General features: G+C 44.5%; 1 protein-coding gene across 2 annotated transcripts in view; it reads right to left on the bottom strand.

The window, feature by feature from the left end:
• Window positions 1–4,454: 4,454 nt before the first annotated feature.
• LOC145355812 (transcriptional activator MN1-like) overlaps window positions 4,455–12,995 on the bottom strand; it is a 138,967-nt gene continuing 130,426 nt past the window's right edge. Inside the window, exon 2 of one of the 2 annotated variants that reach the window (XM_080208203.1) lies at window positions 4,455–7,660. In XM_080208203.1, the coding sequence (XP_080064329.1) occupies window positions 7,476–7,660 (185 nt within the window). In that variant the 3' untranslated portion in view covers window positions 4,455–7,475. The remainder of the gene's footprint in view (window positions 7,661–12,995) is intronic. The other variant, XM_080208205.1, reaches the window with a different exon arrangement.

Here is a 12,995-nt window from a genome sequence, read left to right as displayed (position 1 = left end):
TGGCGCTGTGAGGCAGCAGTGCTAACCACTGTGCCACCATGCTATTCTGTTCTACTAAATAGGCAACCAAAGACAGTCAGGTGCTTCTTTTAATCATCTACCTGTCAGCTTCGGACAGTATTGTGACCAGACTGCCAGATTTACAAGGGTACCTGAGCAAGTCAACCCATTGCAGCCCAGAAGCAATGCTGGGAGCAGTCTATCAAAGTAAACATGCAATTATGTTTTCTGTTTCCTTGCGCAGGAGAGCTTCTCTGGGCCCCCAAAACAAGAAATGATGGGGCCTTTCAACTGCAATCTCATGTCTGCTGTGCTCTAACCACTGCCCCCACCCCCAGCCCCATCCTAAAATGATCCCCAGTTCCCCTGTAAGCGAGCCCAGAAGCCTATCCCATGGATTTACCACTCACCAGCAGCATGCTTGTCGTATGAGGAATGGTTGAGGAGTCTGGGTTTGTACTCATTGGAGTTTAGAAGGATGATCAACCTTATTAAAACTTACATGATACTGCAAGGCCTGGATAGAGTGGACGTGGCGAGGATGTTTCCACTAGTAGGAAAAACTAGAACCAGAGGGCACAACCTCAGGCTAAAGGGACGATCCTTCAAAACAGAGATGAGGAGGAATTTCTTCAGCCAGAGAGTGGTGAATCTGTGGAACTCTTTGCTGCAGAAGGCTATGGAAGCCAGGTCATTGAATGTCTTTAGAACATTGAACATAGAAAAACTACAGCACAAATGGGCCCTTCGACCCACAAGTTGCGCCGAACACATCCCTACCTACTAGGCTTACCTATAACCCTCCATCTTACTAAGTACTAAGTACTTATCCAAAAGTCTGTTAAAAGACCCTATCGAATCTACCTCCACCACCACTACCGGCAGCTGCTTCCACACACCCACCACCCTCTGAGTGAAAAACTTATCCCTGACATTTAAGACAGAGATAGATAGGTTCTTGATTAATAAGAGGATCAGGGGTTATGGGGAAAAGGCAGGAGAATGGTGATGAGAAAAATATCAACCATGATTGAATGGTGGAGCAGACCCAATGGGCCAAGTGGCCTAGTTCTGCTCCAATGTCTAATGGTCTTATGGTCTTATGCATATAATAAGGAGTTGAGTCACGAATGGAACAGTTAGGAAACTATCTGGCATTATTTAAATGAGGGTTAAAATACCCTGAACCACATCTTTTCAGAGCGTTTGAGTTTTTGAATTGGCATCAAAATTTGTCAACAAAAACCAGCCACAGTTGAAATTGGGGTCTCAAGAAGATCAAAACATAGGCCCCAGTGTGGAGATGTCTCAATGTGAAGTTCATCTTGGAATGCACCAAAATCCTCATTGTAAGATTCATTGCAAATCTGCCCCTCACCGTATGGCTAAGCAGATGTCTCAAAATAGCCTTTAGGTCCGATCACAATCAAAGGCAGCATGAGAACATCAGTGTGGGATTCATCCTAGGAATTTATGCGGCAGCACAGTGGTTAGCACTGCTCACACCACCAGGGACCTGGATTCGATTCCCAGCTTGGGTCACTGTCTGTGCAGAATCTGCACACTCTCCCTGTGTCTATGTGCATTTCCTCTAGGTGCACCTGTTTCCTCCCACAGTCTGAAAGATGTGCTGGTTAAGTACATTGGCCATGTTAAATTCTCCCTCAGTGTACCTGAGCAGGCACCAGAGTATGGCAACTAGGGCATTCTTACAGTCAGTCATTACAATGTTGATGTAAACCCACTTGTGACAATAATAAATAAACTTTGAATGGGGCGCTTCTGGCAATTCTCAACTTCCATTACCCTACTCAGTTTACTGTGTTGATGCCATGTTCCCATCGTTCATGGTCAATGAGCATGCTCAGTGAATTAGCGAGCATCATTAATAGCTCCACCAGGGTCAGTCTGAAGAAAGACAAGTGACAAAAATGATCCGGAACAGGAACTTCAGGATTTATATTATTCTGGAAGAAGCAATCAGAGCTGAACGTCAAACCTAAAGGAAAAAAGAGTAAAGCAAGGTCAACAATTTCCTCAGCATTTTACCACATTGGCCTCCGTAACATTCCTGTTTATCCGGGTTTCTGCTGACTTTCCACCACAGCCAGAGAGGCTGATCGAGAGAATTCCTATGGAAAATCCCAGCCAAAGGATCTATTCGCCATGTTTGGAAACAAAAACTAGATATTTTTTATATAAAAATGGTGTACTTGGAGGAAAAGCAGATGCTCACATGCAAAATGGCATCAGAGGTCACATGTAGACACTGAGAGCCCAGACGCCATGACATCACGAGGAATGGTAAAATCATGTGAATACATAGGGAGGATTCCATAAATGTAAAAAAAATGTTCACACGAAAAGTAGCAGATACCAAACAATAGTTCGATTGATACAATGCAAGTTTAACTCATTTGTTTTTTTTTATTTTCATTTAACCAGGCCAAATTTTCACATCTAAAGGGAACTCAAGCAGCCAGTGACTGGCTTTAGTACTTAGTTGGTATTTGTGGTGAAATACTCACATATACAATTCAAACCAATAAAAAAAAAGAAACTTGAGTGAATGAGATTTACATAGAAAATAAATTTTGATTAGAAAAACACACTCGCAAAAGGAGGGCCTGAACCATGATACCAAACCAAGCTGAATCATGCTGAGCCTGTCTTCACTGCAAAGTTGTGTTCAGTAGGGGATGTTTGGCATCTTGAAAGTAGACCATGGCCTAATTCTCAATTTGTCTCTCATCTGTGAGCAATCACAAAGAATGGAACTGAATTAATTAATTATGTTATGATATTAAATGTAATAGGAATATTGCTCATAAAGAGAATTAAGTTGGTAAAAAGAGGGATCCCATTGTTTTAAGCATGCATATGAGTTGTTAAAGGTGTTCTAGCATTCAAATTAAGATCATGTATTTAGAATGACTCATTTTGGTGATGCCTAGCACAGGCTTTTCACCTACTAAGTCCAACATAGCCAAGCATAGTTTGAAGATGCCCAAATTTGGTTGGTTCCAATATGATTAGGCCTTGCTTGGTTCACCCCTGTGATTTTCTTTGGCCCAGTTTAGTTAGGCTTGGTTTGGTTAGGCCAGGTGTGGTTGAGCCTGAGTTTGGACCATAGTTCATTGATTTTTAAATCCAGCTGCAATATTCCCTCTTTTGGGCAATCAAATTTGATTTTGAGTTGCTGATCAGGAGTCAAGCTGAAATTTTCCCGTGCAGCGGCCAAGCTTCACATTGATGACTGGGAGACACATTACTCAGTCCACAGTAGAAACTCATATCCATCAATGGACAAACAGCATTCCAGCAGCTAGCTGCATCAAGAGAGTGCAAATACCAGCTCTGTCAGGAGAGGTCAAAGTGGAATTTGTCCACGTGTGCTATTGCACAGCAAAGTCAGAACAAATTAGTGTCACCTCCTGCCTCCTATCATTTTTTGAAGCATTTTTCAGACATTTCCTAAGGGTGAATTCTGTTGTCAAGGTTGAATACCATGGTGACTTTCACACCTGAATTTCTTTAATGTACAACATGGTTAACAAATCAATCTTAGAATTTTATGTTTAAGTCCTAACTTAAGTTTAGTCAGAAACGCTTTGAGAAATTCTCAGTGATGCTCAAAAAGGTGCTTTCTACAAAATAAAGCATCAACTTGCAAGCAAGAACTTAATGGAAATGGCACCACATGTTCAAGAGCACAACGTTTACTGTCCCATTTATAACTAAATCAGGCAAAGACTCTGCTACCAATGTTGGGACCAAAGGGAGAGCAGGACTCACCGAAGGCCAAAATTGGGCGCAGGGGTCAAAGTTCACAGATGGGACGTAAACAGCCACAGTAAGATCAGGCAAAACCAGAGTTGTTTGATGATGAGGAGTTCAAATTCAATGTGTTGAGAGCAATGGGAAAAGAGCTCTGAGCATGTGGGATTTAATGTGACACACGATTAAATGAACCCAATTTAAAGAAATTTGATTTACGAAGGCAGATGAATGAGAAGTCAAGAAGGAACGTGTCAGGAGAAATTAAGTCCGGAGATGAGAAAGGTAAGAGTGAGGCTCTCAGAGGTAGGAATGAGGTAGTGTCGAGGTGGGCCATTTTGGCGGAGATGGGATAAAGTGGTCTCAACAGCCGTACTGTAAAGGCTTCAAACTCAGTTCTGAGTCAAATATGATGGCAAAGTTTTTGTTTTGTGCGGGCTGAAATAGCCTGGGTAAGCGTCAAAATCACTGACAAGCTAAGGCAGGCGCAGAAACATTTAGAATATTGAACAGTACGGCACAGGAACAGGCTCTTCGTCCCACAATGTTGTGCCGAACACGATTTTTGCAGCCATTCCCATCAGCGGGATCTACTGGTCCCACCAACGGTAACCACCAACCCTCACCCTCCCCCACCTCCCCCCCCCCCACCCCCCACACCCCAACCCACCCCCACCACGGATTCCCCGGCAGCAGGGGATGCAAACAACAGGATACCCCGTTGACAGCCGCAGGACCAGAAGACCCCGTCGCCGGCCAATGGCAAGCGACCTCTGCTGCCACAAAACACACTGCAGGGGGCGCACGGGAAAACCCACCCCACAACTTTGAGATTCCATTGAAGGAAACCAATCACCCGTCTGCAACCAGTCAGGCCATTTGACAGCAGAGAAGGAGCAGGTAAGTCGAGGTAAAAGTTGGAGATTTGGAGCTGTGTGGATGGAAACTGGCCTCGGGTCCGCAAAAGATGGGAGGGTTACATGTGGATGAGGAAAGGAACAGGACCGGGGGAAGGTTATACATGGGGAGAGCCATGGCGAGAGATGTTCCGGCTGCGTTGGGACTAATAAGAATGAGATGTGAAAAGGGCAGTACCTTGAGTTGGCAGGGACACGTTCAACCACACGTAACATCATGGAGAGGTCGAGGAGAATAAATCACCATCATTGTAGCAAGAAAGAATGTGATTTGTGGTTTTAGTCAAAGAGGTCACGTGATGGCAGGTGAGCAGAAACTGGAGTGAAGGGAATCAAATGGGGCAATCAATTTGGAATTAGAGTGCAATAATAGATTCCAAGGATCTTAACGAGGAGAGACATATTAGTGACGGCCCAGGGGTGGAGAGAGTCAATCCATCAGAAGTGAATTATTTCAGGGTGATGCCAGTGGTTCTGGAAGGCAGGGGTCAGCATCTGAGCAAAGGGAACCATTGACAATGTCAGCTAGCATGGGGGCAATGAAGGGTAGTTGTGTGGTCAGTAATTGGACAGGTGGAGACTGAGGGGTGCAGGGGATGGGTGTCACAAAAGAGATAAGCTTGGAAAGAGAAGAGAAGAAATTGAGGAGATAAAAAAATAGAGGGATGGGATGAGAGGTAGGATGAATGGAAGGTGGGGGCTGCTTTGATGTCACAGGGGAGAGATGAAAATATCAGCAGAAAAACATACAGGGAGGGTTCCAATCTTAGATGTAAATGCTTCAAACAACTGGAGATAAAAGTCAATGAGGCAAGAAATTTGCTGTTGCCCATTTTGTGGTGCTGCTGTTGACCAATTTTACCACAGAATTGACCAAACAGATTTGTGTTGGGTCCAGAATAGGTTTATCAATAATTAATTTATAGCCGGGAGGGTCTTGTTTATGAGCATTCTGGAGGACAGCGCTGAGGGTAGATTGGAGGAATCTGAAGCGATGGCATTGGAAGGATAAAGAGGTTGAGCTGATGTTAAAGAGCCGAGTCCATGAAGAGTGAGCAGGGAGTAATGGCTGCATCGAAGAAAGGGTGGGACATCTGGGTCCGCTTCTCCCTGCCTACAGCCTGCCTCTCCGAAGACTGTGACAGGTACTGAGGTGGAAGTTGTAGAGAATACTAAGGAAAAGGCTGGAGTAGCCTGCGGACCTGTTCAAGAATGGTTTAGCTTGGGACAGGAGGTGCAAGGGAGAAGATAAGATGCAGGGTGATGCCAAGTGATGCAAGAGGCAGAGAAGGAGCAGAAAGTGTGAAAAGCAGATGGGCTTAGGGAAACTGAGTGTAGAGCACGAGTCAACATCCACGTGGGAGTAGGCACAGAGAATGTCTTTACATTATTTGGCGCAGTGACAGAAAGCTATGAATAGCAAGGTACACTGATAGATCATTCAGATCCATGAGCCCCTAATGCTGTTCCATTCGATCATTGCCGATCTGTATCTCAACTCTGCCTCCCCAAGACAAAGAAGATTCTTGATGGGGAGGGAGGGATGGAGCAGGGATAGACTCTTGATACAAAGGGTACCTAGCCCAATGGCTTGAGAGCCATCTGGAAGGGGAAACTCAACTTGAAGCAAAAAATAATTAAACAGCATTTCTGGACAGGTACCCCATAACATTGCAGTTTATTTAGTAAGATAAGGATTTCTCACTGTGTAACTTGCACAGAGATGTTTATTCAGCAGTATAAGGATTACGCTATGGTTCTCTATGAGGTTAGTCAGAAGATTCAGGATAAGAGGAATATAATTGCTAAAGAATTTAAGACAATTTTTAAAGAAGGTTTAGGCAGTGGTGTTTTGTTCATTGGCTGTGAATTTCTTTGTATTTCCTTCCCTAACTTCATTGGAGGTGCAGCAGACACCCGACTCTTTTCAAGGGACTTTGGATGAAGTTACGATACTGGACTGGCAGCAGCTCCAGAGAACTTCTTGGCCATTGTGATCGCTGCCTGTGTCCCTCCTGAAGCAACATTGGTGTTCCATGACCACAGCTTATTCAAGGCTTACTGGAGCCTCACCAGTGAGGGCGCCAGAGCTCCAGTGTCAATCAAGACCAGGGGAATCAGTCAGTCAAGCCCTCTGTGGTGTCCAATGTTTTACCAGAGTAACGAGGCAATGTCTGGGAAATGTTTGAAATTGTTATGAGTCCTTCAACCTAATAAGCTATCATCATTGGTGTGGCATTACTTTGTGTACGACTTGCAAAGTATTCCTTATTTACTGGCCTCTCAACACATTTCTTTGACTCGCATTCCAGTTTTCGAGTGAGCAAGGCTGAGGCTGTCACAGATTCAAGTGACTATTAAAGTAGTTGTGGGCATTGTGGAATGATTGGAGAATGGCAACAGCCATCAGTGACCTTTTCTTGTGCTTACCATTGATCTTATCTAATCACACAGCTCGTCTTGCTCGGGGGTGGTGGGGGGGAGAGGATGGCTTTGGGAGATTAAAATCACAGATCATGCCATCAGCAGGCAGCAAGTCATCCCATATCCCACCAAGTGTAAGGAATATTGTAGCTGTCATTTCCCTAACTTTTCCAAACCAATTCAAGAAGCTTCACGCCACTCACAACATTTATGACCCAGGCACAGAAATGCACCCTATAAAACGTAAAAAAAATGTTAACTCAAAAGTCTTGTTGCCATGGTTTCAGTAACCCTCTCCAGTCCGCCTAATAAAACATTGTCTCTTTCTCTCTCTCGCTCTCCTCCTTGATCATCCATTTATATACAGGTCAACGCAGCAGCAAAGGTTCCAGCTCGGTAAGTGATGTCCGAATGTGATGCCATCCACGACTGCACAGGGCTCTGTGGCTTAGAGTCAATGAGGTCAGTGCTGTGGACTGAAAGATGTTGAGAGTGGCTGCCAGCTGGGCCCATCGATGCCTTGCTTTGGGAATTGTCCTGGGCTGTAAGGGGTTAAGAAATATAATTAGCAAGACACGTAAGTCTCTGTTTTATTCAAAGCACAAACCTTTTATTTTCATAGAATTCCTACACTGCAGAAAATGCCATTCAGCCCGTCGCGTCTGTACCGACTCTCTGACAAAGTACCTTACCCAGGCCCTCTCACCCACCCTATCTCCATAACCTCACGCATTTACCATGGTTAATCCATCTAACCTCCTGGGACACTAAGGGGCAATTTAGCATGGCCCATCCGCCTAACCTGCGCAACTTTGGACTGTGGGAGGAAACCAGAGCACCCAGAGGAAACCCACGCAGACACTGGGAGAACATGCAAACTCCACACAAACAGAGTCCCAAGGTCCCTGGCTCTGTGAGGCAGCAGTGCTAACCACTGTGCCTCAGTGATTTTGATTTGTAACTCGCTTCGTGAATTTTGTCTTCATCGAGATGAGAGATGTTAGTTCTGGCACACATTACACTTTCCGTTCAGGCAGCCAGTGCCTCAATGATCATCGTCAGGGTCAAATACAATGTAGCATGGGTGCAAGGTAAATCTCCCTTTATATTCAGTCATGTCGTGCTTCAAGGTATAGTGAAGCAGGGGATAGATACAAAGTAAAACTCCTCAAACTGTCCCATTCAACACTCCTAAGTTTGATCTGAAACAGGCCAAATGCAGGGAAAGCTCCCTTTTCTCTGCCCCAATAAGGTGCCTAACTCAAAGCTCCGTCAAACCACCCCTTGCACTGGAGTGATGTTATTCCATTTCTAATACCAACAACATGCGGTGTCTCTGAGTGAGACCGCCAGTTAATGACTAGGTTTGGTGTATGTTTGAGTTGGGAGAGTGATGCCCACCAAGAACGGGATTATTTGATTTCACTTCATGTTACAGACAAGGGGTTATCCTTTTCCCTTTGGGTAGGTCTTGCTTAACAGCCCCTGTGGAAAGAGGATGCAAACCAGCACTTGGTGCTATTTACAACTATTAGCCATTCTCAAGGACGTTACGAATGAGCAACAAGTGCAAGCTTTGCCAGGGGTGCTCACATTCCACAAAAGAATAAACAGAAAATCTAAAAGCCCCAACATTAAAGTTTAAGTTTGTTTATTAGTGTCACAAGTAGGCTTACATTAACACTGCAATGAAGTAACTGTGAAAATCCCCTAGTCGTCACACTCCGGCACCTGTTCGGGTACACTGAGGTAGAATTTTAGCATGGCCAATGTACCTAACCTGCATGTCTCTCAGACTGTGGAGGAAACTGGAACATCCGGAGGAAACCCATGCAGGCACGAGAAGAACGTGCAGCCTCCACACAGACAGTGACTCAAGCTGGGAATCGAACTCAGGTCCCTGGTGCTGATTGAGGCAGCAGTGCTAAACACTGTGCCACCAGGCACACCTGAGGCTTGGAACAAAAGTTTAAATCCCAGTCTATGACTTTTCTGCCCCTTCCCTGAAGGGGAGGGTGTACCTGTGTCTCAGCAACTCTCAACCGGAGTCCATAGTGCAACAATAAGAACCACCCATAATGAGAGGAAGGGAAGGAAAAGTAATTGTCAGGAATCTCCACACTGGAGCTCCTTCATCAGATTATACAAAAACAGCATTGATGGACCCATGTCGACAGCTATAACCCAAGCTGTGCCATTCACCCAGCGAAGGCAGAACAATGCTGGGGGTCTAAACAAAGAGGTTGCGGAGAAACAATAATGATGCATCATTTATTAAAAGATAATGTGCGTGCTTTTACACAGTACCCTGAGGAACAATTGCACATTCTTCGAAACGTATCTGGAGAAAGAAAATGGTTAAATAATTCCCAGGGTGGTTTCTCTGGCACTATTGTTTCAGGTTAGAAATGCACAGGCTACAGAACTATACACTGCTGTGCAAGAGAGGAGCCCCACAGCTTCAACACAGACCCCCGGCTAAGTGGGGGGGGAGGGGGTGCATTTGTGACGTCACTCAACTGTGCATCTTGACGGATCAATCAGTGAGCAGTACCTACAAACTGGGGGATAAAAAAATATTTTAAACAAAAATAGATTGCAGAGCCATTTCCATGGAAACAATTGAGATAGTTTGTATAGAAATGCTAGCCTTGACAACATGTCATATACCTTTTGTTCCGTTAAAAGATTTAACATGACCTACTCTTCAAGAGCAACCTTCCCCTAACCTCTCCCACCAAACAGCACACCCACAAAACACCCCTTCAGGCCAAAGGCAGAGAGCAATCAGCGTAGGACCCCTGTGTCTTTGTCAATCCATCATTTGGTGACAGGTCCCTCCAAGTCCCTGTTGTGTACAGCAGCAATACCCCAGCATTACACAGATCAACCCTCTGCTTGCAAAGGGCATTCTTTTCTGACTAAGTCGAAACCCAGATCACTTAGATGCAAATCAATTAGTTCTGCGTAACTTTATTGGTATATATAACATACGTATATAGTATAAAGACAAAGCAATTCTAAAATATGTGCGCGTACAATTTTATTGTGAATTTTACATGGTGAAATGTCCTTGTTATGAGAGAAATATAGATACTTTGGTTTGGCCAGACGGGGAACAATGGGCGCATCTGAGCAGTTCGACAGATGGATAGATGGAGAGACAGATAAGCAGACAAATTGGATGAACAGATTTATGCCACCCTTGAGCTAGGGAGGAGGAAATTCAGTCAAGATCCCTCCTTAAGGATAAAGATTTGAAGGAGTCAGGAAATGGAAGGCTGCTTCCGTGTGTTGAACCTCTGGAGGGGGTGTGGGGGTGGAGGGGGGAGTGGGGGCAGAAGTAAATTAAAGCCACCACTTCCACAGAGACAACGCTTAACTGGATTGGAATCCGGTTTGATTTTTTTAAAAATTATTCCTTTCAAGAAAGCCAAATTCAAATTGAATCCAATTCATGGTCCCTGAGAGAGACAAACAAGATCCAAGCTGACAAGATGAGCTTCCCGGGCTTGATCTGTTGCTTCACCTTAGCCAAAAGGTCGAGATGGCTTTGAAAAATTGCATCACGGAAAGCCTTAGTTTAACTCATCAGTTATCCCAATCATTGAATCTACCCTACGAGATCGACTAGCTTGATCATTGACTCTCCCCTACCATGTAAATAGGGTTTGGGCCAGTTGGAGGCAACAGGAGTGAGGTTCTATCAAAAGTGCTGCCAGTATTTGGAGTAGCTCAGCCCAGGAAAAGCCAACACCTATAGGAGAAAATGGGACAAAACAGAAGAACAATAAAACTAATCTAGCCTGTTAGTACTTGCAACTTAGCAACAACAACCTCTTGGCAGCAACGTACAGCTTGCTGTCACCCTGGATGTGTGTTTAATTACAGTAAAGAGGCCTGCTCCCTGTACTCAACAGCCTGACGTTTTGCAAAATGAAAATGATTTATGTTTTTCCAAAAGAAAGAGAAATACGATCATGAGTCAGGCAAATGTTTTAATATTGAAACGGAAAAAGAATTGTTCCTTTTTGTCTACATTCGGCACAGACTGTTCTTGGCAGTTCTCAGGATTCTGTTCCTTGAAACAATATTACCCAACAGCACAACATGTCCTGCTGAAGAACTTCTTCTGACTCGCACAGAGACAGTGAGGAATTCAACAACATTGAGGTGGCAGGACAACAGTTCACTCAGCTTGAAGCAGCCTCTACATCAAGAACATAACTTCACTTGGGTGCTGGCTGCACTGCCTCTGGTGTGCATGTGGTCTCTGCCTCTTTAAGACAGTACAGCAATAGAGGTCACCTGACTTGAGGGGCCAATGGAAACCGAGAGGGAGCGTTCACATCAGAGGGTGGAATCCTCTCTCAGGCAAAATCTCCTGGAAGCATGGAGTAAGCATGTAGAACCAGGGCTCCAGCTCAGGCAGCCTTTGGACTGCATAAACTTCCTGTAGCTAAGTTTCTCTATTCAAAAAATACCTTCCTTGTTCCAAACAAGAGCTGAAACCTCTCTTAACAGTTCCAAATACCAGCCACACAAGATATATATCAGACTCCAGGTTAGATGATTGTTGGACCAAGCTCCAATCATATAAGTATTGCTGACACTCCAGTTCAGTAGGGAATTAATCCTCCCATGTCTCACTTGATCAACCTGTAGACAAGATGTTAAAAACAAAACTGCTGCCAGTGTCAGAATGGGCCTTCTCGAGATGCAATAAAATGAAGATCCTTGCTCAAGCCTACATGATGAGGAAGTACATCATGACAAAGATTTGAGAAGATTTATGGGCCTAGATAATGCTTTTTAAAATTCATTCATGGGTTATGGGTGTTGCTGTCTGGCCAACATTATTGACCATCCCTAGTCATCCTTGAACTGATTGGATTGCTAGGACATTTCAGAGGGCAGTTGAGAATCAATCACATTGCTGTGGCTCTGGAGTCACATGTAGGCCAGATCAGATATGGATGGCAGATTTCCTTCCCTACAGGGCATTAGTGAAGCAGATGGGTTTTTCCAATAATTGACAATGGGTTCATAGTCATCAGTAGATCCTTACTTCCAGCTATTTCTTGTTGAATCCAAATTCCACCAACTGCCGTGGCAGGATTCAAACCTGGGTCCCTAGAACATCAGCTGAGTTTCTGGATTAATTGTCCAGCGATAATACCACTAGGCCATCGCCTCCCTGTGTTCTTGCTGATGATATATCAGAGCAGTGGCCTGCCTTTGTTACCCAACTCTTAACCTTGCTTTCTTTGGTCATATGTTATTAAGTCCCACTTTTATTACCACTTACATTTGGAGCTTATCTCCTGAGGACAGTGAGAAATCAAAATCACTGCAGATGCTGAAAGATTAAGCTACCAATGCAACATCTCTGTAGTGCAGGTTGTATGTGTGTCTGAGGGTGGTTACTCATTCTCACTAACTCGCGTTTTAGTCCCTTACCTTCCTCCGCTTCTAAATGGTACAAGTAGAGGCGAATCCCTAATGAGTACACTATTAACTGCACTGTCGAAGGACAAAAGCTACAAAATTGAATTCCCAGAGCATGGGGAACAGTATTAAAACTGGCAGGAATACTCAGATTAAGAATGGGATTGCAGAAGAGTGGGTGCAGAGGAAGTTGACCAGGATGCTGCCTGGGATTTAATACTTAGGTTATGAAGAGAGGCTGGGTAGGCTTGGGTTGTTTTCGTTGGAGCAGAGAAGACCAAGGAGCGACTTGTGTACAAGGGACATGGACTGAATGGAAAAGGAGCAGCTGTTCCCCTTAGTTGAAGGATGAAGGGACATCAGTTCAAGGTGAGGAGCTGGAAGTTTAAGGGGGATGTGAGGAAAACCCTTTTTATTCAGAGGTCTGGA

This window comes from Carcharhinus amblyrhynchos, chromosome 20, assembly GCF_965287045.1.
Source record: "Carcharhinus amblyrhynchos chromosome 20, sCarAmb.v2.hapA, whole genome shotgun sequence".
NCBI classification, from domain to species: domain Eukaryota; kingdom Metazoa; phylum Chordata; class Chondrichthyes; order Carcharhiniformes; family Carcharhinidae; genus Carcharhinus; species Carcharhinus amblyrhynchos.
This window is presented reverse-complemented; position numbering and strand designations above follow the sequence as displayed.